The sequence below is a fragment of the Pithys albifrons genome, chromosome 9 (genome assembly GCF_047495875.1).
Source record: "Pithys albifrons albifrons isolate INPA30051 chromosome 9, PitAlb_v1, whole genome shotgun sequence".
NCBI lineage: Eukaryota > Metazoa > Chordata > Aves > Passeriformes > Thamnophilidae > Pithys > Pithys albifrons.
In genome coordinates, this window is record NC_092466.1 from 17,801,705 (window position 1) to 17,823,557 (window position 21,853).

A 21,853-nucleotide genomic window follows, 5' to 3' on the forward strand; every position below is an offset into this window, starting at 1 on the left:
TATTTTTTCCATATTTCAACAATCCTCATATCTCCAGTTTTTTAATTCAGAACTTGTACTCTGAAACCCATCTCTTCTTATGCCACAGGAAATCCTCCATTTGAATAGCACCTCCCTTAGGAAGGTCTGGCTAAGTAAGTTGCCAACCATTCCACACTCAAACAGAGTATATTATACAGATTAGAACTTGAGCAACAAAGATCATAACTATGTAACAAACTGTATGGCTTAAATGTTCAAGATTAACAGCTCTGTTCATCATTTGTTTCCTAAACTAAGTCTAAAGCTGCAAACCATCTCAGGGCTACGTCCCACTTATGTACTAAAGATAATTCAGTAACTCCATTCCTGTGATAGATTTTTTAATTTCTGTTCACATTAAAAATCATGAAAATCTAAAGACAGTCATTGTTCTATTTTTACTGTGAAGAGCCCAAATTGCATTTTTGTTTGCAAAGTTTATTTTTAAAAGGCATTCATTACACATGGGCAGAAGAGCTCAGTCTGATGTATGCAAGAGATTGTAGAACTCCTCCTATAAAGTTGTGGTTTCTTTAAAAAGCACAGTGTTCTCTGTTTCCACATTATTGCTATTGGGAAATGGTTCATGAACCCCAGAACACGCTGTATCACAGACTACTCCTCTTCTACTCTCCCAATTATAAGAGGAGCTCTTTCTGTCTCAAGGTCATCTTTGGAACATGTGCAGGAATAATAATCTTCATTTTTCCAGAGTAACTGGAAGCACAATGTTCTACTGCTTTGCACAGCAGCACTATTTCCACAAAGTGCATATCTCCCTCGAACTGCCTAACTCTCAGGATGCAGCACACTCCTGACTCAACCCTGCTATTGTAAAGCCTGCCCCTTCTGAGACTTACTGCTTACTGATAAGCTGCAACTCATGGCAAAGTTCAGATGACAATTGTTTTATATTATTTAATTCTACCTAATTTAATTTACTCAATTAGAATTATTATATGGGTTAGAAGTTTCTCTGTGAAGCTTATCCTTATACACACACACACACAAATACACAAACATTCTGTATTTGGCAGCTCTGCCACACTTGAAGGATGCTTTGCATTACTGCCTTCCATTGCAGGCACGTAATGCAGTTTGGTACTCTCAGCTTTAGAACATTCATTACTTCAAATTGTTCACTGTGTTTGCAAGTTTATCTTTTCCCAAACCAAGTCCTAAATTTCATCCTCCTTTTGACTTAAAGTCTCTATTCCCATAGTCACACTTTCTTCAAGGTCACTTACAATCAGTCAGAAGACTACTATGGGGTAGTACCCTCCTGCCCCCTACTTATGTTACTCAGAACTGCAGCAACAAGAGAATGAACACCTGGGACTCCCGAGTGTCTCATTTTCTAACTGAAGACATCTCTGTTAATAAAGTTTGAATCATGTCAGAGGAACTGTGGTTGCACAAAACAGTTGCACAATTCCACAAGACCTAGAAAGCTGAGGTACAAAAACACCTACGAAATGCCATTTTTTATGCTTAATTTCTCATGCTGAAAAATCTATAGCAAAACCAGAAAATATTCCAATAGTTCTAAGGTTAGGTTTGTTATGTTCTATGAACTCACCAGTCTATCAAATATATGTCTGGAGTAAGACTGTATGATTTGAAATGAAGAAACAGTTTGGGAAGATTTTCTTCAAAAAATACTTCAAAAGCTGCAAAGTATTTCAGCATCTGTAGAGATAGTAAAGCATCTCATGAGCAGTCATCAAAAGAATGTTTAGTTGTAAACTAACACAAACCCACCAAGAACTGAGAATGACAACATAACACAATGCAACATTTCAGGATAAGTAAAATTATTAAATGTTTCTAGAGGAAAAATCAAAACAATAGAATGAGCTTTATGGATTAGTATCTAGTATTCTCAATTTTGTAACCACAGCTTTAAGTTCTCCTTTATAGGACAAAAGGAATTCATCAATTAATCAACTACGCTTCAAGAGCAAAAAATGTTACATTCAAAACCAGAAAACTCTGTGCATACCATGCTGTGATCCACACGGAAAAAGGCCAGTTGGCATGGCTTGTTTAGAAGGTTAGCAAAGGCAATGAAAGCATCTGCCTCCTCCAGATTGAGAATGAGCACAGCAGCAATGAAGGACATCCCTTGTACCTTCAAGTGGAAAAAGCATCGGGCAAATATAAGTGAGTAGGTTCAGTATGTCTTATATCTTTGGAAATGAAAATATTTACAGTCAAACACGATTGCATAACATTTCCAGATTAATAGAAACAATACAGATAAATTTTTATGCGTGCAAATCCATTTGATTTTAGCAAAAATAAGATGTTTCTTCAGACACTGGTTTTAGGTGCTCAGTGGAAGTCTGCGAGGCAAGAAAGTTAAAACCACACAGGCTGAATGCAGAGCTCATAAGAGACAAAGCTTGGCCTCAGGTTCACGTTAAGCTACGGGAAAAGCAGTCATGAAGAAAAACTTTACATATGGGACAGTTTAGACCCAGATGTATGTTGGAATTGAGACGAAATTCTGTTTCAAAACAGTCAATACGCTTCTCTCCACTTGCCAAACAGTATTTGTTCACATACATAAAATTACTTCTAAGTGGTTAGAAGTTTAGATTTTTCAGGATTGCTCTCTCAAAAACACAAGCCTGCAATGAAAGTGAAGAGCATGATTCTTGTAGTTCTTAAGTGATGATCTGAATACTCATTATAATAATTTTACCAATTTCAGTTGCAATGATCATTATTTCACCATCTCCAAGCATTCATGCTGCCTGCTTCTTAAAAAAAAATGTACTCAGCATTTTAACCAACTAGGGAAAACACTGATATGCATCAGAAACAGTCCAGCAGCTTTCCATTTTTGTGGAATAAATAGGTGTTGAAATAAGATTACATTAAATTTACTGCCATGTTACCATTTAAAAAAGTATGATGAGAAATATCCAGACTAGCTGTATTCCTAATGAAAATGAAAAAGCTTATCCATGAAAAACAACTTATTTGCCTTTTAAAACTCCACCCTGGGAACAAGAAGTCTCAGAGCCAGCACAGTTTATAATCTCACTTAAAGAATATGGGAGAGTCTCCAAAAATGAGGTCACAGATGACAGAATTCAGGCTTGAAAACTTTTGCACATGAAAAACCAAATAGTTAGTTATGCAGAGTCCCAAGTATATCTGATTTAGAGAGGAAGACACACCCTGTGTTAAGTAATGCTTTGTTCCATGGATGAAACTTAGAACTTTTCAAATGTTTTTGAGCCCAGAAGCATTAGAGCTTGTGAAAGATTTTCCTAGATATCCCCAGAAGCAAAGAAAGCAAAAAAAATCATCTATTCATTATTTAAATGCTTCTGTAAGCTGACACCATTCAAAGAGATGTTACGTTTAGTTGGTTTGTTCAGGGGTTTTTGAAAGTTTTTGTAGGTTTATTTTGTTTGTTTTAAACACACTAATGTTTGCTGAAAACTGTCTTATCTTCACTGAACTCAGGTGGAGTGATTATTCTGTGTCAGCAAGACACCAGGAAGGAGTTTCTGGATTTTACGACATGCAGTAGTGAAGTGGAGAGTATCGCTACAGAAATGGTAACAGTGGAAGCAACAGTAGGGCAGAAAAGGTGAAGTGCTCATTGGAAACCCTGCAGCGTGTCTTGGGTTTTTTCTGTAGATACTCTGGGTCTGTCAGAACCATAATGCCACATCCATTTAAAATTCTCCATGCAAACCAGATAATATGTTTATCCTTGACATTCAATACATTTTAAGCTATTATCTCTAAAGACTACCATCATTGTAACTACTATAAAAAAGTGCCAAAGTTGAATTATTTTAAATATTTTATCAATTAGTTTTATTTATTATTATTTTTATGCTAGTAGCATAAAGTTTAGAGAACCTATTTATTTAATACACTCTAATACATGACATCTTAAGTTTATTTGCCAAGTTATAAACATTTTACAACAAATACTTACATATCCCACATCTGGTCTGTAGCATGTATATGCTCCTAAAACACTGTGCAGGAGATCATGATAAGGACCACCCTAATAAAAGGAGAGGGAAAGGGGAAGAAAGAAAACAAAATTGTTTTTTTTCCCGAAATCACTTATACATACAAGGAAGTAACAAGCCAGTAATTTAAGATGAAAGTGAGACAGTGAATTATTGTCTTATTCATATCTAAAAATACCAGATTTTACTCTAAACATTACTGTGTATGCTTTTGAGATGTTAAAAGTAACAGACAAATAATCCTATGTACTAATTTCCAGTTAATGACTTCATAATGGAAAATGAGAATATCTGGTACACATCCAGGGTTGGTCTTTCCTTTTGAGAGACAGTGGATATTTGAATTCACAGTAGCACAAGTTATTGTATTACAAGATTGCATGCTACTTTATATATGTGTATGTGCATATATTAGATATATATAAAAATCATAAAGCCTGAAAAAGTGTACTAAGATGCCTCAAGATTTCTGTAGCACTAAGAATATTCCCATATTTGCCTATTTCAGAATCATTAATAGGAACATCATGCAATTTATCCAGAAGAAAAAAAACACCTTACAGTCCATCAGTAAATGTCTCCACTTTATTCTCGTTTAAAACCCCCAAACAGCTTCTAAAACTATACCATATTTGGCTGGTTTGGTTTCTTTTCTTGTTTAGCTATTCGGAATTTTAAAGTTGTCATAACTAAAGTTACAGGAATCTCACCTTCTGGAAAATATACAGGGATGGAAATGTGCGTGATATGTCCAACTTAATTAGCTCCAGACTGGCCTCACGATCAGCAACAGGTGCTCCTGCATCTGCAAGCAAAACCAACACTTATTGAAATTGATAAATTCTACAAACTTCAGTATAAAACTGCCATAGGCACATAAAGATTTAGGATATAAGGAAAAAAATTACTTTGCTTTAATTCTGCAGGTATAATTCTACAGTGCTGTAATTCAAGAGATAACATTGTCCACTGATACCTGGTATATACCAACAACTTCAGAAAGTGAGGTAAACTATCAGTAATTACTATCTGTCTACTCCTTCTTTTTCAAGTCTATTCAGGCCCAGACTAATCCTACATTAACCAGAATTCTAACTTTGCCCAACCCAGTTCTCAAAAGCCTGTTTTCTTTCTCATATTTCACTGAGACTTCAGTTACTAAGTGTGTTTCAGAGCGCAGAGTGAGTGCATTACTCTTGATCTAAACATGACCCAGACTTCAAATTTTTCATTCCTAATCAGCTCATGCAATGTGTCATTTAAAACAACCACATTAAAATATAGTATATGCACCAGAGGGGAGGGGAAAAAAAAGATTAATCACATCATCACAAGAAGCCAACACTTCACTTGCAAAGTCAAGCATATTAAGTCATGCATTTCTCAAGTCTCACTGTTACTGAACCGACCACACAGTTGCTCTCTGCAGAAGTTACATTACTTCTGAACTCTCAGTAACTCTCATTTGACTCAGATTTTTCTGCATCCTTAGGACTAGCATTCTTCAAATGGCAGGAAAGAAGGCAGGCATTCACTCAAGAACCTCCTGAAATTCAGCTGGCCCTTGAGTTATCTTTGTCCAATCTTCCACACAGAGACATGATACAAATACTAGTGATAATGTGGTGAAAAAGACAGAAGGCACTTCGGGAAAAAGATCTTTCAGAGGGCTTACATCAGACAAGAGCCATCTGTAAAGCAGATGATCATAGAATTTGATGAATAGGCTAAGAAGAATCTGCTCTGCTGAAGCCTCAAAAACAGCATTTCATTCTAGTCCTCCTAAAACTACAATGGATGTTCTTTCAGACTTTGCTACCAAAGATTGATAATAAGCACAATCAGCTTGCTTGCTTTTTAACCAGAGATGAAAGTCTCTTAAATCTTGCCTTATTTCTACATTTCTCAGAACATCTGACACAATCAAAATGGACCCCTTTCCCATCCAGAACTACTACCTCTCCAAAATAAACAAATTACCTAAGCTTTCCCCCATGGACAGCCCACACCACCACAACAAAAGAACAAACAAACCACCACCCCACAAACCAAGGGGCATTGCAAACATGTTTTCCAAGGATAAGCATATTTTCAGTCATGTACACACAAATTTTTTTATCAATTGTTTGTCTCAAGACAAGCTTCAGATCAGTCACAGAGTAGCCTATGGAAGACCCAAATAATTTACAGTCCAAGCAGGCAGTTACTGAGGCCTGGCTATGGCAAGTGCAAACAAAAACAGTAATAGAAGAGACACCTGCACATGGCAGCATTTTGAAAAAGTATCTATTAACAGCACAGGAAGTTAGTGTTTATAACAAGGATGTATCCAACATTAAAGACAACACTGATACGATTTTTAAAAGGAAGAATGCCCACAGGAGACAGCAACATGCCAGTGAAAAAACGCCATTATGCACACGAGTGCTAACATCCCCACTTAATAGATTTGGGAGGAAAGGCCATCTGGGCAGCCAAAGAAACTCAAGTGGGATCTGAAATGTATCATGTTATACATTCCTTACCTCTCAGTTCCACAATCAAATAACAGAGAATATTTTTTCTTTCCCAAGATCATGAAAGGGATATAAGAACCATCTAAGCAGAACTAAGCAAGAGCACATATTGTAATTTAGTTTCTCATTTCTTCTATTTAGATTTCATCTAACATTTTCATGAGAGCTTAGTCCTAGTATTTTGGAGGAAAACATTCACTTGAAAGTGAACTAGCATATGGAATATTTTAATGCATCTTTTATTGGTATAATAAATACTGCTAAGCTCACTGACTTTTTATAAGACAACAAATATTTAAGTAGGGAATGACTCAAAAGCACTTTTAACAAGTATTCTTAATGCTGCAGTTGCATTGTGAAACTTCCTGGGTTTGTAAAACTGAATATGAAGTTGTTGAGCACTCAGGAGATCTCACCTTCTGTGTCATTCTCAGAACTTGTCTCACTGAAGCTTTTCCATCTTTCCTTAGCTCTTGACAAGAAGATTTCATAAAGTTCTGCAAGACAGAAAAACAAAATCAATCACAAAAAAGGAAGCAGCAAGAAAGCACCGACCCAAGACAAAAGCACACAAGTATTTTTGGCTTTGGTTGCTTGGTTCATCTTAGTCACTGGGAGCAGGGGAAGAATCTGTTAGATGGTTACCACTAACCACTGGAGCACCACTATAATACAGTTTTATAGTGTATTATGCTTTCTGTCGTGGTGAACATGCAAATTACAAATGGGAAATTGTGCCTTAATTCAGATTTTTACTTTCATGAATGGAACACAAAATCATTAAAATCATTAGTTATGAAATAAAGCAATTCCCCTTTTCACTCCCTTAAGAAAAACCAAGCTACAGATTCTCAACTTTAAACATAAAAAATTATTGGGGGGGGGAGCCCCACCTTAATTCTTAAAAATACTAAAATGTTTTTGTAAGTAGGTTTTGAACTTTACTTCCATAGTTTACAAGGCTACAATGCCTAATTGTAAAACATAGCTGTTCCTTACCTTGCAAAACACAGTTCTTAAGATATATACTCTGATTTATACTTTTTTCACAAAATTTTACATTTTTCTTTGAAAGCAACCAACTTAACTTTACATTACAATGTGACCTGTTAAGACATACCAGGAGTGATATTTAATTCGTTTCCCACAGCCAGACTCCAAACCTTCCCACGAACACTTGGGGGCAATCCCTGCCACCACAGCTCTCGAACTCTTCGGGTAGCACGCCTAGGACAGGGAAACAGGGAGAAGGGGGGAAAAAAAGGCACATATTGCACATCTTTTCTGAAAATCACTGGGCAATTTACAAGCAAAATAACATATCATTTATCGAATCAATATTGAAGGATCTCTGCTTATACTAAAGCTTTATTAAAAGCCCCCAAAACATTAAGCTCCCAGAAAGCACATTTCATGTTGCTCTGTAATGACCTCACACTGTATCACAGCAACAAAAACTCACTTCTTGACAACACAGAAAGGAAAAGGGAAATAAGGTATGTGGGTCCTCAGTTTCCAGAGGAGAAAGAAGCCATCCTTGCCTCATTTACACAGTAGAACTTTACTTACATGCCTTCCCAGTTAGGTAGTATTTCATTGACCCAAATCACCATAGCACTAGCGATATTCTCTTCTTGCTTGAAACGCTCTCTCATTATTTTTTTCCTTTTATGTGCTTCTTTAATTTCTGTGAGGCATAACATGTTAATAATTCTGTATTAGTGTATATAAATTATTATGTAAATAATTCAGTTATTTTCCAATTATTTAGATGACTGAAAGATCGAGAGTAAGTTACAATTGTGCACACTATTTCTATTGATTGTAGGTGCATTTCTCAGGACACTCTTTTAATCTAAGCTAAGTTGTTCAAATACAGTGATTTAGACAAGCAAAAATCTGACTAGAAGTCTCATAGAACTCTGTTCTGCAGTACACAGAATGACTAAAAAGCAAACACATCATCAGCACTGTTCTTCCTGTCATGATTTTCATATCACATTCTATCTGAGCCTTACTTATTACTTAGATTAATCCGCAGTATTTATAGATAAAATTGTTATTTAAAGGTGCAATTCTGTATCTGTTTTTAAATTATTCAGATTTTACTGAAGCATCCACCTAAAAGGACTAAGTATTTTCTTTTCTGGAAACAGGACCTAAAGACCTGAGACGAAGTCACAGTAGTGAACAAGAGAACAATGTTCTCCCTTCTGTTAAAAAACAATCATTTGTAGATCCCTCTTATTAATAAGGCTAAAAGAAGGACAGAGCAATGCTATCTTGTCATTAAGAACCACTGTGACTAGACATTTGCTATTTATACAGGCATTAGACACAACAGCATAAACATGCCATCCCTGGTGAACTGATGTGGCTGAGCAGCTTCATTAAGTTTTCACTGAAGCTTTCTGTGAGTGGCAACAGTTAATGCCATAAACCAGGGCACACAGACACTACACACAGCTGATCCTGCAAAGATGCAGTTATCAAAGAACATGGATCACAGACCACAACTTACAAGATGCACACCACAAGAGCAGAGTGAAATGGATTGTCAAATGCCTTGGATTTCTTATTGCATCTTTCAAAGTAAGCTGCCACAGATCCACAGAGGATCAATCAGTTCAGAAACTGGTATCTCAGACAACAGCCCAAGTAAAGCATGCAGCACAGATTCTTAAAATAGCATATTCCCTGAATACAAGACACAAGACCGCACAAGTCTTTTCAACAACTATTCATTGACACAGTACCAGATGCTACAGATCTGGTTTTTAAATTAAACATGTCTAGTGGGACTAGGAAGGTTCACACAGGTACAGCTGTTTGGAAAAAACCCCAAAGTCCTCATCTGTCTTCACATTGAAATTGATCTCAAATTCCAAAGAAACCAGATCTTTAAGCCGTCAGCTTTATTACAGTTAGGCTCTTAGTGGCAACTGCAGCAATACGGCTTGAAAAGAAGAGAGCCCAAGTACCCAGAAAGTTTCTAGCTGATCATATTACACAAATAACTTATTTTAAAAAAACAAAAGTTTTTCCTTAAAAAGTAAATAGAAGATTAAGCTGCATTCTGAACCTGGCTACATTCATTGTAGTGGAATAAGAAAGCAATTTCATAATTGAGTTCTGTTTTAAACTGTGTGCCCCTCTGTACCAGAGAATAACCCAGACATTAAACAAGAGGTTCTTTAATATACCTACTCACCTACAAGCCAGAATTTACATTATTTTTGCTGCACAGTTAAAAAGAATTAGTGATTATTGTCAGTTAACATACCTCGTTTTTTTGCCTCTGCCACCATCTCATCATATTCTTGTCGGTGACGTAAAGCCTCCTCCACTGATTTGGCAGGAAGATTTCTGAAAACAAATTGTTCCTGAATTCAATACACACAAGTGACATTCTGGACCATTTCAGAACAGGTTTAAATGTGGCCTCTCTCTAAGGTGAGCTCTGGGGTTGTCACGCTACCAGTGTTTCAGCAACAGTTGTAGAGAACTATCAGATGTTTACTGCTCCTTTCTTTAGTTCTCCTAGAGCTTCCTCCAAAGTATGGTTATTAAATTTGTTGAACAGTTGGAATGATGATCAAATGAAATGAAAAAAGGGAAATACTGATAAACCATACAGGTAGTTATTCCAATGCATTTCTGCACGTATATTCTAAGCATTAAAGACATCTGCATATTGATATCCAGTTGCTCATGTGAAATCTGTGATAATGTATTTTCAACAAAAGGTAAAGCTTTTTATACATTATAGTTAGCCCTTTAAAACTCCCACAAAAGATGACAAGTTTCCCAAAGAAAGGGAAGCTAAAGCTAAGGAAGCTTGATGCACTGCTACAAGTCCACCAGCTTAAAATGTTCTTGGGTTTTTTTTGGCTGCACAGTGATCCCCTAATTGCCAAACACTTGCTTCCTCTTGACAAAGAGGACTCACTTCAAAACACATCAGAGGATAATGTTTGGTCTCAGTCTCTTACCCAATCTCTAGTCTACTTTGGTTCAAAATAAATAGAATGCAGTTTTGTCATTTTCATATTAAAAGTTTTCCATCTCCTCTTATACAGACAAGATCACTTATTAATATTTCCAATGAAAGTGAGAGCAGAATATATACTCAAGGATTAGACTGTAGCAGCATATTCAACACTTGGGTTGGCACTGCAATTTGAAACAAGTATCATTTGTAAAAACATACCTATAGTAGTTGGTGAATTGTGATAGCATGAAAGTAAAGCAAAGCATCAGCAATCCAGTTATTGCCTATCTTACTCTCTGTCATACAGTAAAAGAAGTAATACATTGATGAAAAAATACTCATAGCAATCCATAATTCCATTCAGGATATTTCTGTCTGAGCACTAAATGAGCTTATATACCCCTAGAAAGAATACTGATTGATTAATATGTTCTGGTTTCCATTTCCTAAGTGGAGTGATAAGAGCAAACATTTAGAAGTGCTATCACAAGCTTTTCCATGGTGCATTTTGAAAGCATTGCTCCATTTGCTTTCCTCAAGCACGTGCTCCTGGTCAGCAGGGGCTTCTCTTTCCTTAAAATTGCTAAAGACTGTATAGGTGAAAATACTGACCCATTTACTACCAATTTTTAATTACTCTAGGAAATTAAACTTCCAGAATGGGGAAAGAAGGAGTAGGGAAAAGGAAGTGCATGCTGAGAAGGCAGTGAAAAAATTAATCAGGAAAATTGCTGAAGACTTTGAGGATGCCCACAGAGACAGCAGTGATATACAGTAGATAACAGACCAGTGGCTCTATTACAGTGAAAAAGAACTCCTCATATGGACTATCACATACTTTAAAAGGTTCTTCTGGAGGTACTTTTCAGACTATTATCTGGGACAGTTTAGCTCATCACAAGCATATCTAAAATTCAGTTGCACAGTGGCATCACACTTACGCTGGTCGATCCTCCAGAATCAAAGCCGTAGTTGAAAGTGGTTCAAATTCAATATTTTTACGTCTTGCTGATGGGGGTGGAGGTTTATACATTCTTCCTGTCCGTGCTTCATATTCCTAAACAACATTATTGATATAAGCTGAATTTCAACTTTCAGACTCACCCATAGTTACTAGGCATGATGATACTTAAATAATTTAACATCACATATTTTAACATTATTTAATAAGACAGCAAGCAAGACAGTACAAGTTGAAATTGCTGACAGCAGCAGTGCAGCTTTCCAGGACTGCTAAGTAAAGATGAATGAGAAAGCAGTTTCTTCTATCAACTTAACCTTTTATCTATTCTAGTCCAATACTACAACTGAGCATCCAAGGATCAGTTACTTAGGAAACATGCATAATCTTCTCAACCTAATTAGTGTACAAGTATATTTAAGTAATATGTAGAGTTGACAATAAAAAACCTCCCACCACTAACAACAAAAGCCACTAATCAAGACCACATCTCTTCCCATTTCTTCCTCTCAATTCTATCCACCCATCAGATCCAGTGCACCTCACATTTCGACGCCTTTAGCAAGACCATCAAACTCGTATTAACCACCTACACTATACTCAGTGATAATGTAACAATATTTATCATTACAAGTCTATTTTTTTCATATAATTTCTTTCTCAGAGGTTAAAACATGCACTCTACTAGGAAATATTTAACAGGCTTTAATACACACAAGATTGAGGAAGAATCCCACTCCTTTTACCACAAAAGCAACTCAACAAAACAGAAATATGATACAATCTTTAGAAAAAAGGCTGTTAAACAGACTCAAATGAAAACCTCAAATCCCACATCCCCTCTTCTTTAGTCTCTAAATAAATATTTACTGCCAATTGATTGGGATAACCTTTTAGGATGTGTTGAATGGGTATCTGTGACAAGATTTAACCTGTTCCCAAACCAAGTTAACTTGTGGGTTCACACTCTCCTTAGCCATGAAGGCTAAATACTTGTTTCTCTGTGTGTTTCATGTACTGGAATCCAAACATAGATCTGAAAAATCATCTTTTTAAGAGAACAAATTCAAGATACCTTAGTAATGTATTTTCACAGATCACACAGCTCTATCCTTAATCATAGCCAAGTGAGCTCTAACCTGTGTAAGCCTTTTTTCATTTATACAGTTTGCTTTTGGATACATCCAGTGCTTTAATAATTGTGTAAGTAAATTCAGTCTCAGATTAACCAGAATACCTCACATTTCAGTCTCCAAAAATAAAGGAGAAAGGATCAAATACCAATTAGGTCACATATCTTCCCAATAAAACATGAGTCTTCTCTTCAAACTGCTGCCAAGTGAATCTCACACCTAAACACAGCTCTACAGACACCTTAGTTCTCTCAGGGAGAAGCAAAGTTTTACACAGTCACTATTCCTCAACAGCACTGCAGAAATAGAGCTGACAACTTGAAAACTATTATATAGGTTAAAAATTCAGTACACAGTTCATAAAGTTAAATGTGAAAAGACCTCTTACAAGCACTGAATGCAACATCAGATTTCCAGAGAAGGCACAAGTTCAACACTAAGGTCTCAGAGCTTTCTGCTCAACAGCCTCCTCTTCCTGTCCATTTTAATGATCTCTAACAAAAGTTCTGTTCTTCCACACTGGGCATAATACATTAAGTGATCTGAAAAGTATAACCTCAATAATGTCACATTAATCTCATCTCAAGACTAAAGTTATCACAGAGCATTGAGCTTGGAAGGGACCTCTGAAGGTGGTCCAGTCCAGTCTCCCTACTCAAAGTAAGGACAACTATATCAGGTTGCACAGGGCCTTATGCAGCCACACTTTTAATATCACCATGAATAGAGACTCTACTCTTGCCAGGCAGAGGCTACAGCCCTCTGCATTCCAGATAATTCCTCACGATCTGAAAACTACAGTGGCATATAATGGATGTGTCATTGTGGCCTGACCTCCTCTGATCTCTGAAACTAACAGAGGTCCCCCCTTCCAACCTCATCTTATTCCCTTTTTTTCCTAGTTTGTGGGAGTCAGTACAATAGTTTAATTGAAGAGAAAAGGGCACTGCACCTCCACAAAATCAAGCAAAGAATGTTTCAAAACCATCCTCAGTATCTTTTGTAGTGGTTTCCACATCTCCTCAACAAACTCTTCAGCTATCCACCCTTCAGCCACTGTACCATACTCCTCCCCATCACAGCGTACCAAATAAATAATTTTGTTGGTGTCCTGAAAAGACAGGCACAGATCTGTAGCAGTCAGGCTACTCTCAAGTAGAGGAGAACCTCTCTTGCTTTTCAATCTTCACAAAGCCCACATACACACGTTGCAACTGTTTGCTCTCATCATTTAAACATTCACACTAAAATTCTAATTCTTTCTAAACACAGTGACTTCAAAATTACTAGCCAAGTCTTCTTAAATACAACTTAATTCTCAATATTTCTAAAGTCTTCAGCCAAGAACTGTGGTTAAACAAATTTCTTAGAACACACTTCCTTTCGTGAAGGGTAATTCCCAAGACAGATTTTGATTTAAAATAATATACATCCAACACCATTTGTCACATTCCAACAAGTACCTTGAGCAATTGGACATACAAGATTGGTGGAGTTCTGCTGTAATTCACACAACCACAAGAAAAATCGGGAGGGGGGAAATCAACATTCTCCCTATGAATGAATATATACATTCTTAAGGTAAAATTATCTCGTTCCACCTGAAAACAGAAGCATTGACACTCCTGCCATGCTGTACACCTCAGGATACTCCAGTACATTTGCAAGTTAGAAATGCACCCTGTGACAGGAGAGCTCAGCATCCAGGCTGCAGTACTCTAACAATGCCATCCCTTCTATTACTGGTAGAGATCCTAATTTACTTTCACACTCTCCTGTATAACAGGAGACACAAAATCAAGTTCATTTAGTGGTCAGAGATGAGGCAACCTTTTCAACATCCCTAAATATCTAATTTGCATGCAAGCTTTAAAAAAGCCCTAAAGATGTATGTTACAAATGATACCACTCTCACTTTGTTAATGCATGCAACACATTTGAACAATGCTAGTGCTCCTGACTACTGAATGTGTTAAGAACTGATACACTATTTCCAAAGCAACAGTGAAAGAAAAGAAAAACACACAACAAACAAAATAATAAAAAACCCTTCAACAGAGATTTCCACAAAAGGGTAGACTCATCATCCAACTGTGTTTCTGAAAGTAAGTACACATTATGAACAGTTGGGTTCTGTAAGAAATGATCGCATGAACAGAGAAGGAAAATTCTAAGTGTTACTAGAAAAAGTCAAAGCAGTAATCAAAATAGCTACAAGGCTCAGACTGTCATGGTGGCACATTCCCCAAACTGAAACACATTCCCAAAGTATCAGGACTTTCCAACGGAAGCTGCTTCTTCCCCAAGAAGCCTGTACTCTAGGAAACTTATTTGAAGATTAGATCCCCAAACCACCAGACATGTAGAGAACTTATGCAACTAAAATATCCAATTTTTTTCTTAATACTTTGCTTGACTAGATGTAAAGAATCCAATATATTTTACTACTCATTTGAAGCAGAATCTAAAAATCTTGATGCAGAACAAAAAAGCTTGAGCTGATCTAAAATTTCACTTCAAAATATTTGAGCTAATACTTTTCCATAACAAAGTAAAAATACAATCTAAGGTCAAATGTCTTGTCAAATGCTTAAAATGCAGGGAATGTGCCAAAAGATAGAAGACTGGAGACTATGTAAGACCTATATATGTAAAAAATAGTAATTTTGGAAGTGTCATATGTATGGTCTCACAGGCTTAGAGAAGGTTGTTAAAGATGCTTTAATGTAACATATCAGGTATTTATTGAAAGTTCTAGAACATTTTACAATCCCAAAATAAAGACAAACAAATTTCAGCTTTAACAGAAAGCAGAAATACTTACTTATCTCCTTACTAAGGCTGGAAATGCATCCCCTCATCCTCTCAGCTAATAATTAACCTGTTAAGAGGCTAAAAAAGCATGGTTTTCCTGAAAAAACACCATGATAATATATTTAAGAGTGCTTCAATATGAAGAGGGACTTGCATTTCTGCTATTTATCCTGCAGAAATACAGATAAGCCTATTAACCTACAGACAGGTAGCAGGTAACTGTGGGGGAAAACAAGTCCTTCACTGATAAACTGCCTTTGTGCTTACAAAGATAAAAGATATCCCAAACAGTATCTTCTTAAAGAAGCCACAACCAACCAACCACCAAAAAAACCAACTAAACAAACTCCACCCTCAAACACCACACAAAGGTCCTGATGTTCTAAATAAAAGGAGAATAACAAACCTGCAGAGATGTATTGCCTGCACCTTTTTGCTATCTGCATGGAAAACACACAAACCTGAAGTTTCTTTCATCCTTCCACTGAAGAACCATCTGGGACAGCCAGACCATTGACAGTTATTTCAGATTTTTCTAAAGTGAACTGGATTGCTCTGAGTAATATGTGCAATTGCCCGTAGCTGCTTCTTCCAATACTTAACAACCTCCTTTCCAGAAAGGAAAAACAGCTGCACTGCAGCATTCCAAAAGCATTAGTTTGACCTTAAGTAGGGTCTGCCTGTGCTGATAAAGTATTTAACTATCTGTGAACACATTGATTCAGTCTTAGAAAACAAACTTGCATCTACAGTGCCCAAACTATACAGCTGTAATGGAGTAAAATACCAACCATAAAATTTAACATGAATCTTGCTGGGATAAGTTTAATCTACCTATGATCCAACAACAAAAGCTGAACTCCTGAAAATGAGCAATAAAAGACTTGGATTACAAAGATTGTGGAAGTCCTCATAGTACCAATTATACAGCTGAAACACCACAGATCCAGTTATGTTTCAGATATGCTGGAGGAGAAAGTGATCTGATAGGCAACACTGAATTAATTTCTCCTACCTTAAAGATTGCCTCTAAAGTAGATGTCAAGGCATACTAATACTCCAATTTAAAAAAGTATGTACCCTGTGTACTTTCTTCTAACGTGCTTTCTCCTCCAAAATTCTAAGTCTGATACTAAACAAGTTTTATCAATCAAGACTTCTCTTGAGGAAACAGAATGGGGATTGCCATATGTTGTGCAAATGGTTTTAAACCTCTTTCCCCCCTACACGCAAGACTCTGGAGCAGATGGGTCTATAAACCATCTATATGATTCTTTTCATGATGTTGTACAGCTAACTACATATATTATTGGAAAGATTGTTTCCCTTCATTTGAATCTACTTGAACGTAGTCTTGGGGACATGGCGTGACCCTTGGGGATGGTCCTGTGCAGGAAGAGTTGAAATCGATGGTTCTGTAGTTCTCCGAATCAGGGTTGATAATTCAAGAAAGGAAGCATTATTAGAATCACTTAGAATAGGATCCAGGTAGGAAGAATTTCTGCTAATGCATAATCCTACATCATCATCTGTGTTGCCGCCAGGTTAAACATTAAAATCTGAAGCCAGCACTGGCTACAAGGTGATCCTAAACAAAGTGTTCTTAGCAAGAGCAGATGTCACTGAAAAATTCTCCGAGTCATACACTAGATAACTTTCCAGAACTAAATTCCAGATGCTATCAGGACAGGCAGAACAGTACATTCTTGTCTAATTTGCAGGTGAAATAGGAAGAACTTATATTGATGGAGGAAAAAACACTATCTTCACACAGTACAACAGAATACCCAGACACTAAGAGTTTCTAGGTCAACCTTCCAAAGTGATGCCATCCAACTGCAATTCTTTGTTACCTTTATTTTTTCTTTAACTGGATATTTAACAAGGTGCATCAAATTTCATGTTCTTTTGTTTACAAGAAGCCACCACCTTTGGGCCCAGTACAGAAAGCTGAGAGTGGCAGGGCCATGAAGCCACGGGCATCAGTATCAACTGGCAGTTACCTCGCCACTGGGTTTCACAAAAGCAAAGAGCCAACCTGTACTGTTACTGTTTAACAGAGTGTGCAATGACATAAAAATCTTACAAAGTAACAGGCATGCACATTGGAGCAATTTCAGACGGGTACTGGTCACAGCAAATAGATGACATAAGTTCCAATACGTACATTTTGCTAGATGTCCAATTTCATGTTGGAAATAAGTGATTAAAATCATCTGGAGTTCTGAAATGCCACTATTAATAGCACGTGTGGCTTAGCGATAGAAAAAAATTCTAGTTTATCAGTTTGCAAATCTAATAAGGCATTCAAAAATAGTACAAATTAAAGCCTTTTAAGAACTTTTACCATTAAGCAATGAGGCACAGCAAACATAAAATTACTGTCAAGCTCTATCATTACCTATTTCCTGCTATTCAGGAACATGCAACATAAACAGTAAACAATAATACTCTATCACTTTAAGTTGTTAGTGAGATTCACGTGTGAAGTTTGTTTATTCTACTAATGGTATTTAATGAGTTGATGGTTAGTGCCTTAAAATATTCATGCTACTGTGAAAATGTGATGTTTGTTCTATTTTAATGAGTCCCATGCATGGCATTGAATAAAACTAAAAAAAAAAAGTATATATTAAATTTCATATTCATACCCCTGTGTTTAACAGACTGAGAGCAGATATTGACGCAAGACTGCCAGAACTGTCCTCCTAATGAGAAAAACAGAAGCAAAGCCTTAGTGAATAAATGAAGGAAAAGACCACTACAATATAGCAACATGCAAGCCAAAATTTAAATTCACATGTATTTATCTTCTATGTTTGAGGAAACACAGATGTCTCTATACCTCCTTCTCCAGCTCTCAAAGTATACATACATACATACAAAGACTGCCCACTTGTGCAAGATGTGTACAGACATCGACTAGATTATTTTCCTGGTTTAACTGATTTATATCTTCAATTATCAGCACCTTTGCCCAAAGGTAGGTCTTTTTCCATGGTGCTTCTCAGGTGCACGACAAAAGGCACTCCTTGATACAACACTGTCTCTCCCTACTACCCATCATAGACTTACACCAGCCTCAGAAGGTACCTGTTAAAAAGGAGAAACGAAACATTGCCTCCCCTTCCTCCTGCCACGTTATGATTAGGATTTCTAAACTGAACGTTCAAAAGTGAACTACACCTCAACATTACTGGTGAGCTGATGAGAACTGAGATGCATTTGTAAGGGTTTGAGAAACAGTCACTTTAATTAACAGTAAGATTCTAAGTACCAATCAAACTGCTCATAGCACATTGCAGCAAGACAGTCAGCTGAAAACATGCCCAGCTAGAGGAGACCCTGTACAACTACAGCTCTGCACATTTCTAATGGAAAGCAAAGCTGAGCTTAAAAATGGGATGTAGGAGAGGTGACAAACACAGCCATTCCTTTTAAGCACTCAATTACAGCACCTGGAAGAAGAAAAATAAGCTTTTTATCATGACTTCAACAGAACATACCAGCAGTTTTCCTCACCACGCATAATCCAGAATATTAGAAAGCATTTTAAAGGCTTTCTTCTCCTTTGACATACTATTTTTTTCCTTTTCACTACTGAAGTACCATACCAGCCTCAGAAGAACAAGGCTTACATTAAAAAAAACTAACCAACCAGCTACAAAAACAACAACAACAAAAAACACAAGGCAAACTTAAAAAAAAATGTCCATGAAAGAGCAAATTTACCACCTGAATCTCTTCGCTAAATCCTGTCCTTCTGGAATTTGATACATCCTGACTAGGTGATGATTTTGCTATATCAGCACCTCAGACTCAGCAGCATGTCTGCTTAACCTCCAAATCCTCACTTCTTTGAAAATAAAAAACCCCACAAATTCATCATGCTTTGCTAAAGAAATTCAAAGGCACAATAGAGGGGGAGGGAAGATAAAATCCAGATCACAAAAACCCTCAAAACTTCATGTCCCATCAAATCAAAGTAGTTTTATCATTTTTATTACCTCAATTTATACTCTTTGTTTACCCCAAACTTCCAAGAAATGAAAATGCTTATACTTTCTTTTTCAAGCATTAGGAAGAAAAGGTTTGCTCCAATAACCTTAGTAGTTCTCCTCAAAAACTTTGGTTTTTTTAAAAAAACAGCAATCAGAAGAATTCACACCACCAAAGTCAACACCTCTGTGTTATTTTCAAAACACTAATCTCATCCCTACTGTAAAGTACTCCCCTGAAGATGCATTTGTAGCACTAGCATAGCACTGACATAATAACAAGTTCTCCTTAACAAGTTTTCCTTGTCAAAGCTGCTGGGTAAGCTTGGGTAGCAGGAGCTGAACTGTATTTTATGTCCTCTATGCAAAACAAAGCACTTTTCAATCAAGTCCTACTAGTTTCACTACCATTTATTTGAAAAATAATCATTGCAGAAATCTAAAATACTGGGGAATGTCTTTGGTTTACTTCTAGAATAGATATTTTACTGACTACACATGTAATTCTGCAATCATACAGTGCATTTCTTGAGAATCTGAACCACCACAGCACCTGCAAAGAAAACCATCACAGCTTTTTCACTGCTGCTAATAGGGCAACAAGACTCCATAGCCAAGTTTATTGTCTGTCCTTTCAATGTATTTCTACTCTGTATTTGGTAAACAGGCACAAGTCTTGCCTTTCTATTTTCTCCAGCAGTAGCACAAGGTGAGCCAACAGGACCTCTAAATAACAATCTGCTTACAAACCATTCCTATGAAAAAGCATCTAGCATTGTACAGCTTCTCACAGATAGCCCTTAGGTTTGTTTACAAACACCATACACATTTTTATAAGCATTAAGAGCTTCATGCTCTTTTAAGCAGCAACAACCAAGACTGAGGAGTTAATATTGAAAGTTAGAAGGTTAGAGTCCTATGAAAACCAACTCAAAATGCATCTGTTCCTCTGAAGAGAAGCCTCTAAAAACCCTTGTCCCTGGGAGACCATGGGAATTCTGCCAAATCGGTGACTGCAATTTCTCCATTAGATTTCAGACCGGAGATAACAACATTGGAAAAATATGCAACTGAAGACACTGAGTTTTTTAGCCCTCAAGTACTTCTTAAAGATTTAAGAGTCACCCCAACACAATTTCAAAGGTTAGTTGTACAGCAGTGACCCAGTCAAAAGTTAGTATTTAGTGGACTGTCTAAAATTAAAACCTTTCGGTTTGTACACAAGGTGACAGGTTTTGAAAAAGATGGCTTCGCTTCGGAATAAGCAAGTATTTCTAAATCACTGCAAGCTTTTCATGGTGTGTTGGATTTAAATAGAAAATAAGTCTTTTTTACCACCTCATTTAAGGCTGACACCGAGAAAAGCATTGTTAAAACTGCTGATAAAATGAATTTGGTGTATGTTGTACTTTTTTATTTATTTTGCCATGTGTATTTGCATATTGTGAGTTGACTTTAATTTAGTCATATTAGAAGACAAAAAACCCTACCATACTACTTTGAACAAATTAATTAAAAGTATGCAAGATTGCTTTGATAAAAAAAGCTAAATGTAATGACTTGATATTCAGAATAATTTTGATCATAGATTAAAAGCTCTTTATATAAACCATAAGCACAAAAACTGAAATTGAGCTCGCATTTTTAAACAGAACTTGGACTCTAGTCAATACATTCCAAAATGTTATATATCTACTCACAAGTCTGTTTCTGCTTTAAATACTTCTGCATTAAAATATTTCAGCAGTCTAATCTAAAGCAGATTTCTGTACACATTGAAAGAGTTTAAAAAACGGATCATTAATGACCACATATTTCTTATAATAGCCAGCTTTATTAGCTCCAGTTCATGAAAGAAGGCACACTTCCTAAAACCATCAAATGTGTTTGACATTTGCAGTCCTGGGGAGTTGCTGTTTTCCCTTTTTAAAAAACAGTGAAGGAAGGAAGCCCAGAGGAGGGAGATGTCCAGCAAAAGAGTTGGCCTCAATCACATCCTGCTTGGGCAGCTCTCAATTCAAGGAGAGATGAGCGTGCCAGCAGCTGCGAGAGGGGAGATGCAGTTGCCAAGAACTTCCAACCTCTGACCCAGTTCGAGCGAGCGCCCCTGGCCCGGAGCAGCCTGACAGCAGCGCAGCTGCCGGGGACTCTGCTGCTCCCCAGGCAGGGCAGCCCCCCAGGCTGCTCCACCACAAAAACATTCATCTTCTTCTACATATGCTAAGAAGCTTGCAAAGAAATTATTTACAGTCGTATTCATTCGACAACCTTTGAAGGCAGACCTTGCTAGCGTCGCCATCTGAAAAATGTCTGAATCAGTATTCCAAATTAAGTTTCCAGATTTTCTTGGAGGTTATTCAAGATATTAGAATCACTACCTGACTTGTCTGGAGAGGCATATACAGCCGTGTCTAG

General features: G+C 36.9%; 1 protein-coding gene across 2 annotated transcripts in view; it reads right to left on the reverse strand.

Moving 5' to 3' along the window:
- The window catches only part of TBC1D12 (TBC1 domain family member 12), a 45,699-nt gene that overhangs the window by 2,336 nt on the left and 21,510 nt on the right, over positions 1–21,853 (reverse strand). The window contains exons 3-12 of one of the 2 annotated variants that reach the window (XM_071563822.1): positions 18,092–18,148; positions 11,474–11,589; positions 9,825–9,907; positions 8,111–8,228; positions 7,662–7,768; positions 6,958–7,038; positions 4,736–4,830; positions 3,986–4,057; positions 2,024–2,152; positions 1,601–1,710 (exon numbers count right to left, since the gene is read on the reverse strand). In XM_071563822.1, the coding sequence (XP_071419923.1) occupies positions 1,601–1,710; positions 2,024–2,152; positions 3,986–4,057; positions 4,736–4,830; positions 6,958–7,038; positions 7,662–7,768; positions 8,111–8,228; positions 9,825–9,907; positions 11,474–11,589; positions 18,092–18,148 (968 nt within the window). The remainder of the gene's footprint in view (positions 1–1,600; positions 1,711–2,023; positions 2,153–3,985; positions 4,058–4,735; positions 4,831–6,957; positions 7,039–7,661; positions 7,769–8,110; positions 8,229–9,824; positions 9,908–11,473; positions 11,590–18,091; positions 18,149–21,853) is intronic. The other variant, XM_071563823.1, reaches the window with a different exon arrangement.